Source organism: Dendrobium catenatum, unplaced genomic scaffold (genome assembly GCF_001605985.2).
Source record: "Dendrobium catenatum unplaced genomic scaffold, ASM160598v2 fragScaff_scaffold_1446, whole genome shotgun sequence".
Taxonomy (NCBI): Eukaryota; Viridiplantae; Streptophyta; class Magnoliopsida; order Asparagales; family Orchidaceae; genus Dendrobium; species Dendrobium catenatum.
The window spans coordinates 737,800-756,865 of NW_021319908.1; the positions used below are offsets into that span (position 1 = coordinate 737,800).

Consider the following 19,066-nt stretch of genomic DNA (forward strand, 5'->3'; position numbering starts at 1 on the left):
CCACTTTTCTTCACAAAATACCTCATATATATAGGCCAAAGAGGGGGAACTTAACAGCCAAAAGTTCCCAATTTTTTAGATAGAAATGAAAGGCCAAGAGGCATATTTGCAAAATCCCAAGAGCCAAAGAACAAAGCCACGGAACCAGCCAGAGACAGCACACCGTGGAATCAGCACAGGAAACCAGGCGGCAGCTTAATTTTCGGTCAACAGAGGGAATGCCAAGGCAGAAATGACAGCACCCAAAGAGTCATTTCACATCCCAAAACAGCCAGCCGAGAGAGAGCAATCCCAAAGCAGAATTTTGGCTGTAATATTTTTATTTCAAAAGGAATGTGAAAGAGCAAAATCCACCCACCAAATCTAGTTCCCTTTTAATAAATTTATAGCAAGCCAATAGCTCATAATGAGCTACTTCTCCACTAGGTATTAATGAGCTTGTCACAACTAAAGTTTTAACTTCATAAGCTCAAACCGAAACAGCCATAGTTCTCATGAAACCAGCAGCCTACAAAGGACAAATGGACCCCCCCAAGCCGGCAAATCCAAGGAAACAAAATCCAAACCTCTTCCTACCATGATCATTGGATTTACCACCATCATAGGATAGCATAAAAACAAAAAAATAGAAAATATAACAAATATAGTTCATAACAAAATTTAAGCAGAAAAATCTAAATGCATCAGTATTGGACCCGCTAAAAGTAATCTTAGGTCAGCCCTAGGTCAAACCCTTAAGTTGCTTAAAATTATAAATAGACCTCTAAACTCTATGTTTCACCTAAGTGACCAATGACTCTTGGTTAAAGGTGGATTGATCAAAGGTCAAACCTTAAACCTTAAAACAACTTAAGAATTCAAAATGGTCATTTGGCTTGGAAATTGATGTCTAACACTCCTAATCCATCTTAGGAATATTTTGACTCAAGGTGGGCTCATGGTCAAATCACTTTGACCATGGTTAACTTAGGTTTGACCAAAATCCTAAAGAAACCCTACCTAACCCAAATGTACAAATCAACTCTTTTGCCACTGGGATTTATTCTAAATGGTTACTATTTGATATTAGAGTCATTTGAAACTAGTTCCCACCATTGGTCGATTCATTTGACCAGAAGTGACAAATTATCAAAATATCCTTAGGGTGTCCTTTGTGAACTCATGCTCAATGTATGTTGACCATTGTTAGGCCAAAATGATAATATTGCCCTAAAGGTTCCTAATCCTAGGTTTTTTTAGGTAAAGTATCCTATATGGCTTTAGGCTTACATCCAAATGCTTTAGAACCATTTAAGGATCACCATAGCATTGCTCAAACCAATTTAACCATGGTAAAATTCCCTAAATGCCCCTAGGTGACCAACTTTAGTTTCCTTAGGATTAACCCACCAAGGCCTCATTAACCATGGGTTCTAAAGATCCTAACTTAGTTCCTTTAGCCAGCCCAACCCACCTGGGCTAACCTAAGCGACCCATATAAGTTGAACCAAGTGCAAACAAAAAAAAGTGCACCTAAGTAGTCAAAATGCAATTCAATGAAACTTAAGCCAAACTCAAATTACCAATTGCATTCCCTTGACTCCTTGAACTTCTTAGAAGCTATACTTATCAGCTCTCCAGCTTGCTCCACTTGGAATGGTGGTTTGAACCATGGTTTAAAAGTGCACAATTAGAGATCCGCCTTAAGACTCGACTCAACACACCTAAAAAAAAGATAATGAGATGTATGCCTCATGCTTGTCAAATGAGGCTTATGCCTCAAGGTACGCCTCAACATAATTTTAACACAATTTTAAAGAGACGTATGCCTCAAAAATTAAAGATTAAATAATTTAAAATTTTAAGTTATATACTTCATATTCATGTTTAGCATGTTTAATGTTATTTAAACAAATCAAACTTGAGAAGAACCACACAATCTTACTTGAGAAGTTTTATTGTATTTGAAATTATTTTAAATATAAAACAAAATATGGTCATTTAATTTAATAAAAATAAAAAAAATTCAGTATAATGCAAATGTGCTCAAATATTTTTGGAAGGTCTCTATCGTTATTTCAAACAACTCATAATTTTTAAAGTTCATTTAAAAATAAATTTAAAATTTTCTTCAATAAACAATTTAAAAATGATTAAAAATTTAGAAAATGTTAAAATAATTTCAATATTTTATTGAGTATTCTTAAGATCATCCTTATTCTCGGAGAATATTATTTCATTAATTTTTGATCCTATTTAAACCCAAAACAAAAATAATTTCTTTGACAATAATATGTGAAATAACTTTAACATAAAAAAAATCGCTAAAATTACAAGAAATCAGAAAAAACCAATAAAAATCATAAATAATAATAAAAGGAATAAATGAAAGAAAAAAAAAAATCCTTTGCATGTTTCTAAAAATTTAAATAAAAGTTATAAAATACTAAAACTTAAATTGAAACTACCCCAGGGCAGAAATTAAACTAATTCAAAACTGCAAAACTGCAAAAAAAAAAAAAAAAAAAAAAAAGCAAAGTGACATTCGCCCAGTCTAACATACCTTAGATGTTGGATAGGGCACTAGACTCTGTAGTTTAGGATATTTACTTTTTCTTGTTTTTTACTTTCATGTATTTTATATTCTGCATTTTACATCTGCTTTACACATCATTATGTTGATAATATTAAATCATTAATTGCAAACGTAAACCTAAAATTTAATAATAAAAGAGACATGCTTATAACTTCTTATCATAAGTGAGGACTGAAACCCTTAGTTGGAAAATAAAATTATTGACACTCAAACATGAACAAGATTTCGAACTCCTGATTTATATGCACTTGAAACTCCTAATTTTTATAGAAAAACTAAATTGGCGTGTTTACAGAATGTGCATGCTTGATTTAATATTAGGTCTTATAGAGTTAAAACTATTTCTATGTAACAAAACAATAAAATAAAATAAAATAAGAATAATATTTAGATATCAAAAGAAATATAAATTGTTGCATTAATTAGAAGTATTGCTTATCCCTCTTTTCTTGGCTATTAAGTTTGGTTGCTAATCTGTGAGTCCTAATTTTTAAAATAACAATAGCCTAGCCTATCTTGCATTGCATAGGAACCTTGATTGCATGATTATGAGATGATTAGGTGGGTTTAGTTAGTAGTCATCTTCAAACAAGAGGTAAATCTGGAAGAGTCGAACTTTGTAGAACCCTTATCATGGTGAATGTTGTAAGCTACATTTCATTTCATTAGATTTAGGTTCGAGTTACTATTATGTACAATTCACCCTTGTTTTAAGGTTTGAGGCTGATGTTTTATATCATAAGTGTCCACTTCTCAGACATTTTTTCAATCTTAAAATTGAAGAAATGTAAGCTCCAAATTTCTAACAAAATGAGCAGCTCAAACATTAAAAATTTTAATTATGAAAAATTTAATTTCCATCATAGGATAGTTTGGAGTTATTTTGAGCTTTTCAAAATTTAGTGCTCTAAATATAATGAAATATTCTTAATATTACCAACTAAAGCAAATGTAATAGTATCAAGAAGTTTACTAATTTTCCATTCTTGCCCAAGAAATATTCATGCACTTTTGAAAGACTTAATGCATGTGAATTAAGAAGTTCATCAATATAACAGATTCCCATCTAATGATCTTGCCAAAAGTTGCAAGGCCCCTTACCCAACTGCCATTGGACGAAATTCTCAGCTTCCCACTCAATACCATAAATATGTTTCTGAATTAAGGAATCCACATTTTAATAATAACATGATAAGGGATGCCTGCCCAAACAGGACTCAGAATATATAAAGTGAGCCTGTTTAGTTTATATTTTCATGAAAACCCACCAAAGTTTAATAGAGAAAGTTTTCATAGGATCTTCAATATGCTTAAAACACATACCTCCTGATGTGGACATCCGACCATGAAAGTTTATCATTGGAGTCGAAGATCGACGACCATGATAACCCCACTTTATTTTGAGTTATTATTTGTATTTTGAATTATTTATGCTTTTTTCCGTTTCTAACCTTGGTGGTGGAATCCAAATGTGCAAGAAAAGATTAAAAATAAGAAGTTTTGTTATAAAGTTTGATTTAATTTAAAAAATTATGATAATTGAAAAATATATAAAGTGGCTCGTAAGGATGCTAAGAAAGCAATATGCGATGCAAAGACATTAGCTTTTAGTGATTTATATAATAGATTAGATACTAAAGAGGGAGAAATATATATGTATAAGTTAGCCAAACAAAGAGATAGGAGTAGTAAGGATTTAGTTCAAGTGAAATGTATTAAGGATGAAGATCAAAAAATACTTTTCTTAGAAGATGATATTCAACAAAGATGGATGAGATATTTTGCTAAACTTTTTAATGAAGATTGTGAAAATAAGATTGACTATAGTGACCTTAGCATCCTAAATGAAAGTAAAGATTTCTGTTTTTATCGGCGTATTAGTAAAACTGAAGTTAGAGAGGCTTTAAATAGAATGAAGGGTGGAAAAGCTGTTGGACCTGATGATATTCCAATAGAGGTGTGGAAATGCTTAGGAGATGAAGGGATTTCTTGGCTTACTAAACTTTTTAATACTATTTTGAAGACTAAGAAGATGCCAGATGAGTGGAGAATGAGTGTGTTAATTCCTATTTTTAAGAATAAAGGTGATGTACAAGATTGTGCGAATTATAGAGGTATTAAGTTAATGTGTCATACTTTAAAACTATGGGAAAGAGTTATGGAGCATAGGCTGCGGTGTGATACTGATGTTTCTCAAAATCAATTTGGATTCATGCCGAGTAGGTCGACTATGGAAGCCATACATTTATTCAGAGGTTTGATGGAAAAATATAGAGGAAATAAGGAGGATCTACATATGATATTTATTGATTTAGAAAAAGCATATGATAAAGTTCCAAGAGAAGTGCTATGGAGAGTTCTTGAAAAGAAAGGAGTCAATAATTCTTATATTCAAATCATTAAAGATATGTATGCAGGAGCTATTACTTGTGTACAAACACAAGGTGGATTGACCAAGTCTTTCCCTATTTCGGTTGGGTTACATCAAGGATCAGCCTTAAGCCCATATCTTTTTGCTTTAGTCATGGATGTTCTCACTAGACATTTGCAAGAGGATGTACCTTGGTGTATGCTTTTTGCTGATGATATTCTTCTTGTTGATAAGACTAGAGAGGGAGTTGAAGGTAAACTTGAATTATGGAGGTAAACCTTAGAGTCTAAAGGTTTTCGCTTGAGTAGATCTAAAACGGAATATATGAAGTGTAATTTTAGTAGTAATAGACCTAGTGAGGGAATTGTGACTTTGAGCGATCAAGTCATTAATAAGAGTACACGTTTTAGATATCTTGGATCTATTGTTCAGAGTGATGGTGAAATAGACGTGGACATTATCAGCAAAATTCAAGTTGGATGGTTGAAGTGGAGGAATGCATTGGGATTATTATGTGATAGAAATGTACCCTTCAAACTTAAGTTAAAATTCTATAAGATGGTAGTGAGGCATGCAATGCTTTATGGTGACGAATGTTGGCCATTAAAAGAGAAGCATAATACTAAGTTAAGTGTGGCAGAGATGAGGATGCTTAGGTGGATGAGTGGCTTTACCCTTAGAGATAGGATACGAAATGAGCATATACGTGAAAAGGTTGGAGTAGCTCCAGTAGAAGATAAGATTAGAGAGAGTCGCCTTAGATGGTTTGGTCACATAAAACGGCGGCCTTCCGATGACCCGGTTAGGAGAGTAGAGGTGTTAGATTTGACTTATGTTAAGAAAGGTTAGGTAGACCTAAAAAGACTTTGTTAGAAAATATTAGGAATGACCTTTTTTTGTTAGATTTAAACGCGAATTTGACTTTTGATAGGACACAATGGAGAAAAAGTATTCATGTAGCCGACCCCACGTAGTGGGATAAAGGCTTGTTGTTGTTGTTGTTGTCCGTTTCTACCCTTACTTAAGGGAGTAGTCCTATGTAAGCTCTAGGGGCATGTTTGTCTTTTTTTATTTTCCTTCATTGTATGTTGTCTATTTAAAGCCTCCTCTTCATTTGAGATAATGGATGGTTAATGAAAAGAAAAATCCGCACTTTGTTCTTGAGAGCTATGGGAGTTCTTAGGAGAGTGGAAGTCCCTAGGTGAGGGCAACATACCACCCACCAGCCGCAGAAAGCGTCCGGGCTCGTGGTTTTTCTTCTTCTCCTTATTTTTCGTAACTGCCGCCTCCTCCTTACTCCTCCAAGCTGTCGGTCACCTTGTGTCTAACCCTTAATAGACCCCTCTCCATCTTCAACCCTAGCTGCTACATCCCCATCTCTCTTTCTCCTCTTGGCCGAAAAATCCACCCAAACCTAGGCCAAAAGACACCCGAGTGCTGGCCCAAACACCTTCTCAAACTGCCGGCCAATTTCCCCCATCCTTGCCGCCGGTCAAACCCCCCATTCCCCTTGGGATTCTATTTCTCATGGACCCATTACTCCTTTCCTAATTTAATTCAAGGTATTTTCGGAAACCCTAAAATTTGAATTTCAAATTTCAAAATTGATTTGAAATTCAAATTATCTCTCATATTTTGAATTAATTAAGAAGGCATTCCCTCCCATGAATTTAATTTGAATTTAAATTTTGAAAGGCCTTTAAATCCTTTCCCAATTTGAGATTCCCATTAAAGAAGGCAATCAATTCACCCCAAGCACCCCATCAAGGGGCCAGCCCACCTCTCCCTCTCTCCTTTATTTGGAGAAGATTCAAATGCAAATCTCCCTTTCTGTTGCCTCCAAAATTCAAATCCTTGATTTAACACTTTCCATTTATTAGAAATCTTAAATTAGGAAGTTTTCAAAATTCAAATTTAAATTGATTTGAATTTGAAATCCTTTACTAAAATAGGATAACTTATGTTAGGAAAGTTTTAATTCAGATTTCCAATCAAAAATTTTTGAACTTGATTTCCAATCAAATATATCTTAATTTAATAAGTGGGTTTGATTTAAATCCTCTTTCTTAACTTGGAGGTTCTTAATTTCAGATTCCAATCTATTTTGAATCTGAAATTCCTTCCTAAAATAAGATAAGTTATTTTTGGGAACCCCCTCAAATCATGCTCATTTGAATTTTAATTAGGAGTTAATTCAAATATCCTTCCTTAACTAAAATTCCTATGTTGACAAGTCTTTAATTCCTCAAATCAATGTCCCCCTCTCTAGCTGGCCCTCCGGTTCTACATCACCTCCTCCTTATATACACTACAACAACAATTGCAAGAACCGTAAACAATCTTTCAATTTTATTGCAAATAAAAGAAGTTGGTTATAGTGTTTGGAGTTTGAAAATAAGACCTGAACAAGAATGGTATGAATAAGGGTAAATCTGCCCGGCAAAGATAACTTTTAAATTCCCAAGATGAAAGATTATTCGGAATAGAAATTAAATAATTAAATTAACAAGGCCTCTTCTTAGCTTTAAAATGTGGAATGCCCAATTACAATTTGAAGAGATTTAAAAGTAAACCTGTAAACCAAAGATATTGAGTTTTTATGCCTAGTAGACATGTTTTGAAGTTTATAAACAACTCTTACTAGCATTAATTATAAACCCACTCTCTTCATCAAAGGAAGAAAAAACTTTCTTATGCAATTTAATCATACCAGAATTACAATTAGAGAATATTATAAAATCATTTGCAAGTCCTAAATGAGAGATAGGAAGTCTGTAAGACTTAATTCCATAGAGGATGTTATTTAAAAATAATGATAAGGCTTCTTCAACAACTATCCTAAAAGGATTAGGAGATAGAGAATCACCTTTCCAAATACCCCTTGATGATTTTAAAATGTATGAATATAATCTTTAATTAAAATGGAAAACTTATATTCTCTATTTAATTTTTAATAAAACTAATTAAGGAAGCTTTAAAACCAAAATCATATGAGCCATTATACAAGAATATCTATCTTAGCAATCATATGCCTTTAAAATGTCCAATTTTAAAATTGTATTATGTGCGTGAGTTTTAAGATGAAGATCATAAATCAACTATTGAGCCAATATTATAAGAAAAAAAAGATGACTGTTCAGAAATGTATATTGGTTCTTTAAAATGAGCATATGAATTAACGTACCAAGCATAGAGGCAAGAATCTTGGAAATTATTTTGTTAAAAATAATACATATACTAATAGGATAAAATTATTCAATGTTTAATGAATAGTAATTTAAGGGCTAAAGGCTTATAAAAAGTTCATGTATAACAATACCCTATATATATATATATATATATATATATATATATATATATATATATAGAAAACAAACATGGGTTTGATACGGTATTATAATATTTATATTTTCAAAATATTCTATAGAAATTGAGTAAGAAGAATATCAAGAATAGTTTGAGAAATAATAAATCATTTATGTAGGATCTGTGCTTTTAAAATTATTAATTAATATGTCGAGAGTTTGGGTAGATATTGTTTTTCAAGCATTGAGAGGGGAGAGGACAATACTGTGAAGAGTCGGTATCGAGAGTCAATGTCAAGGCATCATCGCTCATCTATGTTAAGGTGATCTTGGTCAAAGATAAGATGTCGAGACGACACGGGGCATGATTGTGGTGGCAGAAATTGCTACCATCAAACTTTGATTTTTTGATGATTTTGAAGTATTGATGTTATGATGGCGTCTTGATGTTGTGAAACCCTACCTATGATTTGCTTGATAGAAATGAAAATGGTATGTTCGAGCAATGAGACATTGAGTGTGGGTAATTGATTAGGGATATTCAGTGCCAACCCCAAACCTCAGCTTCATTATGTTAACGTGCTATCTCATAAATCTAAATTCCAGTATAATTTTATTTTGATATATCTTTTGGTTTTTGTTCATGTCAAATGCTTATACCTGCAACTATTCTCAATGCTCATTGTACTCTTTTGCTCTAATATAATCTAATTTACCTTGCTTTAAAAGAATATATACATAGCTGATGAATCACCAATCATGAGGGTATGTAATAATTGTCAAGTGACAAGGGACATGTAGAAGGTCTGATTTTTTATTTGATTTAAAGGATTGCTTACTGCTCATCCTGACAGTCATTTACTTGAATGGATGACTGAAAATAGCTTCATGGTGCCAAATCTAGCAGTTTCCATAAACTGGCAAATGTTACTTCCACTGATGCTTTAAAGCAATAATTTCCATTTTCTTTGTAATTTAGATGGCTTGCGATTCTATTATTATTTTTGGTTACAGCATTATTTGGCAGTTTAGAGTGAATTGCGCATCTGTGATATTATTCATTGAATTTGAAATTGCAGAGAATTCAATATGCTAAAACAAAATCAGATATTATAGCGAAAGCTGATGGCACTTTTGTACCTCGAGAGAGGAGGAGACCTGATGATAAAGGTTATATTGCTGTCAATAGATATGTGTTCTCTCTCTTTAATGCAACAACAAAACAAAATTTTATATCATATTGTTTATAAGACTTTAAGTCTGTTGACTTTATCTATTTGTGCTGATTTGTTCAGAGTTAAAGGCAATTTTCCCTAGACCTGTGCTCTTATTATCATTCTATTCGTGGGATGCTAGAAGCATTAGTGTGGCAGCAGTTTCTCTCATTTGATATTTTGTTGAATTTTTCTTGTGCAACAACTATAAATGTTAGATTTCTAAAATTTTCCATATTTTGAATTTTGTTAATGTTTACATGTTGCATACTTTAGAAAATGATCCCTATGATCACTAGAAGCTTTGAGAGGGTAGTAATTTCATGCACATATTTAGCTCATTTCTACTAGGCATTATGATGGTAGTTTCAAATGGTCCTATGACTACCATAAGATTCGACTCAAACTAGTCTTCTTTTTTTTGAAGAGCAATAAAAAATTTTATTGCAATAACTAAAAAAGGAAACACAAATACAACCTAGGGATTACATCCAACTAGTTCCACTTTTAACAAATTAAAAAAAGGAGGAACCTTATTAGAGCTAATGTCTTCCCAAATGAAATCACTAATGATAGCATAGTTAGCACAAAGATCCGCTAACTTATTGATATTCATATTAACACAATTGAAAATAACATTATCAAATTCTTTTAGAAAAGCAAACCATCACTTTACCTCCCATTCTGAATATTTGTCGAAGATACTGAATAACATTAACATTATCACCTTCGACGATGATCCCCTTATATTACAACATCCAATATTTGAGAACTTCTTTTACTAGATGTATTGATGAGAGCTCTAGCTGTGAGATATCCCAATGTACACACTTTGTTAGACCGGTCCACTGGACCGGTCCAGCCGGTCCGCACGAGACCGGCATTTCGCAAACAGGCGGGATTTCCGCCTCCTGCGGAGATCAAGCGCCCCGACTGCCCAAGTGGAGCTTTTTAGGAAGCTTTTTTGAGGGTTTTGAGAGAGAAATTTGAATGTAGGGACTGTTTAGGGATTTCCTTTTGATTTGTATGGATTAAATTTTTGGTTTTGCTAGGGTTAGGGTATCTTGAATTTGGCTGAAATTTGAGATCTCTTAGATCTAGGTTTTCTTTGTGCTATAGCGGCATCTAGACATTTGGGAGAGATCAATCCTCTCGAATAAAGGATCAATTGTATCATGCTATTTTCCGTTTTCCTTTCATCAAATAATACAAATTATCTACTGTTTTTGTGATTTTGTGCGGACTTTTGTGAAGGATTCTTGCTGTTTTCCGATGATTGATAGGAAATACTTGAGATCTACAAGATTTACAAGTGTTTTCTATCAAATTGGTATCAAAGCAAGTCTTGGGACCGGTGGAGGGCTGTTTTTGGCAAATTCCAGCAGCAGTTTTTTGCCCGGAAAAGGAGGAAGTTGCTGTTTTTTGACTCCAAAATTCAAATTTTGTGAATCTACAAACTCCGGATTGTAATGGCGGCCAAGAAAGTTGATGCTTTGGAGGAGAGACTCGAAGAAGAGATGAATCACATCAAAGAAACCGTGGAGGAAAAAATTTCTTCCATGGAGGGTGATGCTATCAAATATTTTGTATTTTTATTTTATATTGAACATTAGTATGTTTTTATGTTATTTTCTTTTTTAAGCTATCCAATGATGGGAAAGCATCCAATGAACATGGTAGGTTGTGCTTGGGGCTTGGTAGACCTTTGGTTTGCTGGCTCGATTGGTCCTTGTCTGCTGCTAGTTCACGAGTTGGCTTATGGTCCACGGTTTTGGGGCCTATGGTGATATGTGGAGAAGGTTGGAGTTGAGCTCATTTTCTTAGTTGCTAGCTCATTAATGATGAGCTGAAATTTAGTAGCTCATTAATATTCTAAAGGTAAGCTCATAAGTTGGATTCATTATTGGAGTGGTCTTGTCCCTTCTCCTTCCCTTTTCTTCTTTAAAATATTCCCTTGACCAATTGGATTCCGTGGCTGTTTTTTGGGCTTCTGTGCTGGATGATTTCCGTGCCATATCCCCTTGGTTTTCCGACTGGCTGATGGTTTTCCGAGCTGGGTGGCAATCCGTGTCTTTTGGCACCTCGGTTCTGTGCGGGTCTCTTTGATTCCCGTGGCTTCTTCTTCGGTTCCTTGGCTGGGCTGTTTTTCAATGAAAAGGTGGGGGAATTCCGTGACTTATGATGCTTGGGTCCTTGTGGAAATTTATTGAAGTGGCTATTTGCATTCCCCTTTCTTACCTATAAATATGAGATGTTTTGTGAAGGAGGGAAGTGGAATATTGAGAGCATTTTTGCTATAACCTGCGGGTTCTCCTTGGAAAAGCTTGCGAGCTTGTTCCACCTTCTTTCTCCTCTTGAAAATCTTGCGAGTTCTTTCCACCCTTCGTCTTGGCTTCTAACCTCTTCGTCTCTCCGCAAGTTCCACTCCATCTGTATCCTTCTTCTTGAGCTTTGGTGATGTTTGTTGGTTGATTTGGGAGCATTTGTTGGAAGAGTTTGGATCGATCGTGCAGTGGTGGACCATTGGTTTGCTAGCCCATGGTGGATCATTGGTCTGCTAGCCCTAAGCACTTATTTTATTTAACCTACATTTCGATGCATGTGAGGAACCCGCTTTGACGGTTGTCTTAGGATAGCGTTGTTTTTATTTTCTTTATTTCTTTGAAATCTCTTCTAGTTTTCTTCGTCTGATTTTGGATGTTATAGATGATTGCTACTATTTAAATCAAGTCTGATTAAATTCTGTCCATTGTTCTCTTGTTTTTGGCTTTTTTAACTAGTGTGCTTACATCAGAGGGGCATGTGGCCGATCTCAGGGATATGATGAAAAGAATGCTGGAGCTTCGAATACAGACGGCGACATTCGAAGCGAAGAACACCAATTCTGAAATCCGTAAGGAGGAAGAAGAGGTGGAAACCGTGGAAGGGGGAATAAGAAGACCCTATGTGGAGCCTTTCCATAGGGAGGAAAGAGGAGATCGACATGGGGAAAGGTATGGCTATGGGGGAGCAGAGCAAAGAGGGGCTGGTTGGGAATGCCATGAGGGGTTTTACTATCATCGGGGTGCTTATTTTGAAGGAAGAAGAGGGAAATTCGAAGGGTGTTTGGGCTATGGTAGTGAAGGGAAGTCCAGGAGATGTGGGGTGGGCTGAGCACTTGGGAGAGGGGAAGCTATGGAGGAATAAGGGGGAATGGTGGAGATCGGAAGGTGAGGAAGTTGAAGATGCCTATCTTTGAGGGGGAGGATCCGTATAGGTGGTTCTATAAGATGGAGAGGTACTTTGCCGTTAATGGGCTAACAGAGGAGGAGAAACTAACAGCAGCAGGCCTATGCTTGGAGGGGAAGGCATTATCATGGTACCAATGGAGAGACCAGATGAGACCTATCAGGAACTGGAGGGAATTCAAGGACTGCATAATAGAATGTTTCCAAATTGACCAGGGAGGAAATTTCTATGAGTAGTTTTTTGCTCTGACACCGGAGGGATCAATAGCAGACTACGTGGAGCAGTTTGAGCAGCTAGCCAGTAGGATGGAGTGATTATCAGATACGGTATTAGAGGGAAACTTCATGAAGGGGTTGAAGGATCCGAGCAGCAGTGAAGGTTCTGATGCCTCATGACTTAGGATGCGTTTGGGACGGCTGCAGCTGTCAATAAAGTAGGTTGTAAAGTTATGGTACAGAAAGTTACTTTTTGAACTTGTTGTACAGAAAATAGTATATTTTGTTTGGATGATATAACTGTAGAGCTGCTGCGCTGCAGCTGTGTGGAAACAAATTACCTAGATACCCTTATATATATTAAAATGAAAGAAATTTGTTTAAAAGATATATATATTTTTTTAAAATATATACGATAACCAACTAACAATTTTAAATTAAATTTTTTATACATTTTTACAAAATATTTTATGACTTTTACATATCAAAGAACTCATAATTTTTATTTTAAATAAAATTAAACTAAAAATTAATACATAATAAATTTATTTTAAATAAAATTTAAAAGTGTTGATTGATTAAATTTATTTTTAATTCATTAATTTTTAATTAAATATATTTTTATAATTTTTCCATTCGTTATTTTTATACTTGAGAGCGCCTTATCTTTATGGCATCCGATCTCTAAGCTCTCCCCTGGAGCTGGCTTCCTATCTCTCAACTTAGGAGGAAGCCCCAGCAACCATACTTTAGAATGGCTCATGGAGCGGTGCTTGGTTCTTTGTTAGTTCCCATGCATTGTATAAAAGACAAGTTCTCTCTCCAGCAGCAAGAATGTAACCCTCTTCTCTGCCCGTTCCTTGGCCAACCTCCGCCACTCGGCGAGAAAACTGACCCCCATTGCTCTGCTCACCAGGTATGTGACAAAGGAGTTCGCTGATTACAGGAGAGACCGGAGGGGAGGAGTTCGACGCCGAGGTGGCGGCGGCGATGGTGAGCGAGGTGAACGAGTTGGAGGAGATCTGCGCTTCTAATAGCGAAAGGGTATCTTGTTGATGTTGGAAGCGGTGCGACGCAAAGGTCGCAAATACTTGCAAGCGGGGGGATTTATGTCATTTTTCCTTGGAAAGCAGCCGACCACAGCGGACCGTGGGAGAAGGGGAAAGGTCGCAGGAAGCAACTCTATGCCGCGAATTTTTTATGACGCTGTTCTGCCGCAATCCTCAAACAAAATTTTAATAACTTTTTATAAAGAAAAACAGCTGTGACGCCGTCCCAAACCCACCCTTAGGGGAGGCCATGAAGTTGGCCCAGCTGGTGGAAAATCAGAAGAATCTAGAGAGGGGAGGTAGGAGTAATAACTCAGGAGGCTCTTACAGGACGACGATTACTCTTCTAGCATCCAAGGGGCCTGCATCAGACAACATTAATGAGACCACCAGAGAGAAACCAGTAGGAGGAGGGAGTGGGGAAAATTTCAAGAGGCTGACAGAGAAGGAGTTACAATAGAGGAGGGAAAAGGGGTTGTTTTTTAGGTGCGAGGAGAAGTATACGTCAGGGCATCGGTGCAAGGACCGAACTCTTCAGGTTCTCATTGTCTGCGATGACGAGGAAACTGAGGGAGACAGGAGGAGATGGTGGAGAAGCTACACTTGGATCTGGCTTAGGTTTCCCGGAACTCAGTGGTAGGATTCACTACGAATTATACCATGAAGGTGGAGGGGGAGATAGAGGGCATGGAGGTGGTGGTGTTAATTGACATTGGGGCTACCCACAATTTCATTTCCACTCAGGTCGTTGACCAATTGGGAGTGAAGTTGGTGGACACCGGTTGTTATGGAGTGATGATGGGTACAGGGAAGGTGGAAAAAGGTCAGGGGATCTGTAAAGGAGTGGTGTTGACCATCCAGGAGATTCAGGTAAGCGAGGACTTTCTTCCACTAGAGTTAGGATGTACTGATGTCATCCTGAGGATGAAGTGGTTGCAAACCTTAGGGGAAACCAAGGACAATTGGGGATCACTCACGATGGAATTAATGGTGGATGAGAGAAAGGTAGTTATAAGGGGAGATGCAGGGCTATCCAAAGCCATGGTATCACTTAAGACCATGATTAGGGGCCTACAAGAGGTGGGGGAAGATTTTCTGGCGGGACTACATAAGCTATATGTGATTAGGATGGAGGAGGGAGGGAATGTTTCTCTTTCAGTGCAACCCTTGAGTCAACAATTTGGTAAGGATTTTCAGCCACATCAAGGATGGCTACCTCCACAGGAACACGAGTATATCTCCACCTTGAGGACAAGGTGGATCTTTGGGAGGGGAGTATTGTTAGACCGGTCTATTGAACCGGTCCAGCCGGTCCGCACGGGACCGATATTTCGCAAACCGACGGGATCTCTGCCTCCTGCGGAGATCGAGAGGCCCGACTGCCCAAGCGGAGCTTTTTAGGAAGCTTTTTTTGAGGGTTTTGAGAGGGAAATTTGAATGGAGGAACTGTTTAGGGATTTCCTTTTGATTTTTATGCATTAAATAGTTGGTTTTGCTAGGGTTAGGGCATCTTGAATTTGGCCGAAATTTGAGATCTCTTAGATCTAGGTTTTTTTTTGGGCTTTAGTGGCATCTAGAGATTTGGGAGAGATCGATCCTGCTCTTGAATAGAGGATCAATTGTATATTGCTATTTTCCGTTTTCCTTTCATCAAATAATACAAATTATCTACTGTTTTTGTCATTTTGTGCGGACTTTTGTGAAGGATTCGCTGTTTTCTGAAGATTGATAGGAAATACTTGAGATCTACAAGTATTTCCTATCACACTTCTTTCCAAAAGCCATCAAGAATTTACCATGACTATCTCGAAATATACCTCCAATGCCCGCCTTGTAAGAAGGAAGTAAAGATGCATCTACATTTACTTTGATCCATTCGGGTGGAGGAGGGTGCCAACGATTTAACAGTCGGAGTGACTGATGAACACCCCAGTGGCCTGAGCTTATGTTGCCATAAGAATAAGAGAACGAAGACCAAGAAATTGCTTGAACAACAATGAACTTTGAACTTTCATTATGACCCTCATGTATTAATTTGTTCCTTGCCTTCCACGTTAAATAAGCTGTATTACAAAACAATTTAGTTAAGAAGCTGTTATCTTTAGAGGATCTGTTTGACCAATTACAGCAGTCTTCGAAGTTAATAAAATTGGAATTTGAAATCCCCAGCTATTAATCAAACCAATGATATCCAACAGCTTTTCACATTTAGTTATAACATGATCCATATCCTCCACCGCATTACATCATCTTGGACATGCCAAATTCTCTTGTATCCTTCTGCAATATAAGAAATAATTTGTTGGAATTGCATTGTTGTTGACACGCCACCATAAAACTTCCACTTTCGGCATCAATTTTACCTTCTTAATCCACTTCCAGTAAGTAAGGCTAACATTGTTTTTTAAAGCATTTTCCGTGACTAAATATGATACTGATTTCCTCGAATGCATATGGATCAGTGCCATCTCATCTTGCTCCAGATTCTGCATAATTTGAATGTGTAAGATTACTTTCACAAGTTTATTGCCGAACATATTATGAAGAATAGCTATATTCCAATCACCATCCAACATAAGCTTATCAACTGTCAGCTCTTCATTTCCTGAGATGGCCAGAAAAGTAGGCCACCTATTGATGCATTTATCCCAAATCCAAATATCATTGAAGACATTTATGGATTTTCCATCCACAATATTCCATCTTACAATATTTTTAAGACATTTGGAACCCTCCATAATGATCTTTCATGCTGCAGAATTTCCCTTCCTAAATCCAGTTTCCACAATACGATTACCATATTTAGGTTCTAGGACTCTATGGAGCAAAGAGTTCCTATTTTGGAGAAATCTCCATGCCATCTTGGTCCTTAAAGGTCCGAATTTGTTAACACATGAGTGTAATCCACGCCCTTCCCATTCATTTGGTTTACACAATACAGCCCAACTAACATAATGCATGCCCAATCTTCCATCCCTTCTGTTCCAAATAAAATTTCTACACAATTTATCCATCAACTTTAGAACACTTTTAGGAATAAGAGAATGTGTAGAATGAAATTCGGGTATGATAACATAACAGTTCTTACCAATGTTAGCTTACCAGCTAAAGATAAGAATTTGCTACCCCAAATATTCAGCATCTTTAAAGCTTTATCCATCATGCTTTGGTAATCAGATCCCACCAATATTCTCAACACCACTTTAACTCCAAGACATGAATTCTTTTACTTATTTGAACCCCATAACCCGATTTATAGCCTTATTCTTTCTTGTCTTGACAAATTTACCAAACATAATTACAGATTTGTTTGCATTTATCTTTTGCCATGTCCACTCACAAAAATCTGAGAGAATACCTTTGATGTCCTTCACCATTTTTACATTAGATTTAGAAAAGATGATCATATCATCCGCATACAATAAATGAGAGATTCTTGGACCATTAGGACAATTACGAATACCAATTGAGTTGCCTCTTTGAGAAAAAAACATTTGAAAGAAGTTGAGAACAAAGAATGAAAAGGTAAGGTGATAAGGGATAGCCTTGACGGAATCCACTTTTGCCATTGATCCATATAGTAGAGTTACCATTAATTAGCAAAGAAAACATTGGATTCTTTACACATTCCATAATAAGATTTAAGAATCTCCAAGGAAATCCATAGTCCTGTAGAACTTTTCTCAAAGTAGCCCAACACATACAATCATAAGCTTGTTCCATATCAATTTTGAAAGCAACTAACCCCTTTGAAGCTTTAGAAAATCTGAATTTGTGGAACATTTCTTGGGCAACCAACACATGTTCTGACATCGATCTTCCTTTAAGAAATGCCGCTTGTTCATCTGAAATTAGTTTTGGCAAAATATTTACCAATCTATTCAAAATTACCTTGGTCACCACCTTGTACACAGTCTTGCATAAACTGATAGGTCTATAACTTGCTGGATTTACCAGATTGAGAACTTTCGGTATTAGCATAATTTGTGTTTCCTTCCATTCCCTATTCATCTTATCTGATTCAAAGAATTGAGTAATTGCATTCCAGAGATCTACCTTCACAATCTCCCAATAGTATTTGAAAAAAGAGTATGTAACTCCATCTAGTCCCGGGGTAATGTTCCCTGCAGCTTGAAAAATAACTCCCTCCACTTCATCCCAAGAGACTTCTCTGTTCAGCCACAATATATCGGACTCATCCAGGGAAATTGAAGGATTTGGCCAACCATCCAGAACACTGTTTCTCTCCTTGAATTTCCCATTAAAAAACTATATAAAAATGTGTCTTCAATCAGATTTTGGTCTTCCACTAAAGACCCATCTTCATCCTGCACCTTGATTATCCAATTAGAATTTTTCCTAGCACTTGCAAAGGAATGAAAGAACTTACAATTAGAGTCTCCATCCATCATCCATTTGACCTTAGCATGTTGTCTCCACCATGTGTTCAATCTAGCTAAGGTAGTATTTAGTTCCGATATCTTCACTTTGAGCTGCCAACTCTCCTCATCCGAAAGGAATCCAACCTCAAATTCTCTCAATTGTAGATCTAGAATCTCTTTTAAAAGATAATCTTTTAATAGAGAAAATTCTTCAACTTCGCTTTGCTCCAAAAAAATAGAGATTTTAAAGCTCTTCTACATTTTGTATTAAATATTTCTGAGCAATTTCCCCTTACATTTTTCCTCCAAACATTGTTGATAATACCAAACGAAGCTGGAAAGGAAGACCAAGCATCTTCAAATTTAATAAACCTGTTATTTACCGATTTTATCTCTAGTAAATTCAATAACACCGAACAGTGGTCTGAAGCTACCTTCGCCAGATGCCTAACCACCAATTTTTGATAGGCATTTATAGCATCTGGATTCAAAAAATACCTATCCAATCTTTCTAGAATTTAAGCTCCTCTAGTTTTTTTATTACACCAAGTGAATTTAGGTCCACAAAACCCAACTTGGTGAAGATCATTATTGATTACAAAGGATTTCATATCCTTTGACCCTTGAGAAAATACAAACCGATTGTCACCTCTTTTGTCTTCTTTTGATAACAAACAATTAAAGTCACCCCCAATAGCCATAGGGATGTCTTTAGTTGAGAAAGCTT

General features: G+C 36.2%; 1 protein-coding gene across 1 annotated transcript in view; it reads left to right on the top strand.

The window, feature by feature from the left end:
* The window catches only part of LOC110092453 (U1 small nuclear ribonucleoprotein A-like), a 63,783-nt gene that overhangs the window by 18,315 nt on the left and 26,402 nt on the right, over positions 1-19,066 (top strand). Inside the window, exon 3 of the mRNA XM_028700077.1 lies at positions 9,331-9,421. Coding sequence (XP_028555910.1) covers positions 9,331-9,421 — 91 coding nt within the window. The remainder of the gene's footprint in view (positions 1-9,330; positions 9,422-19,066) is intronic.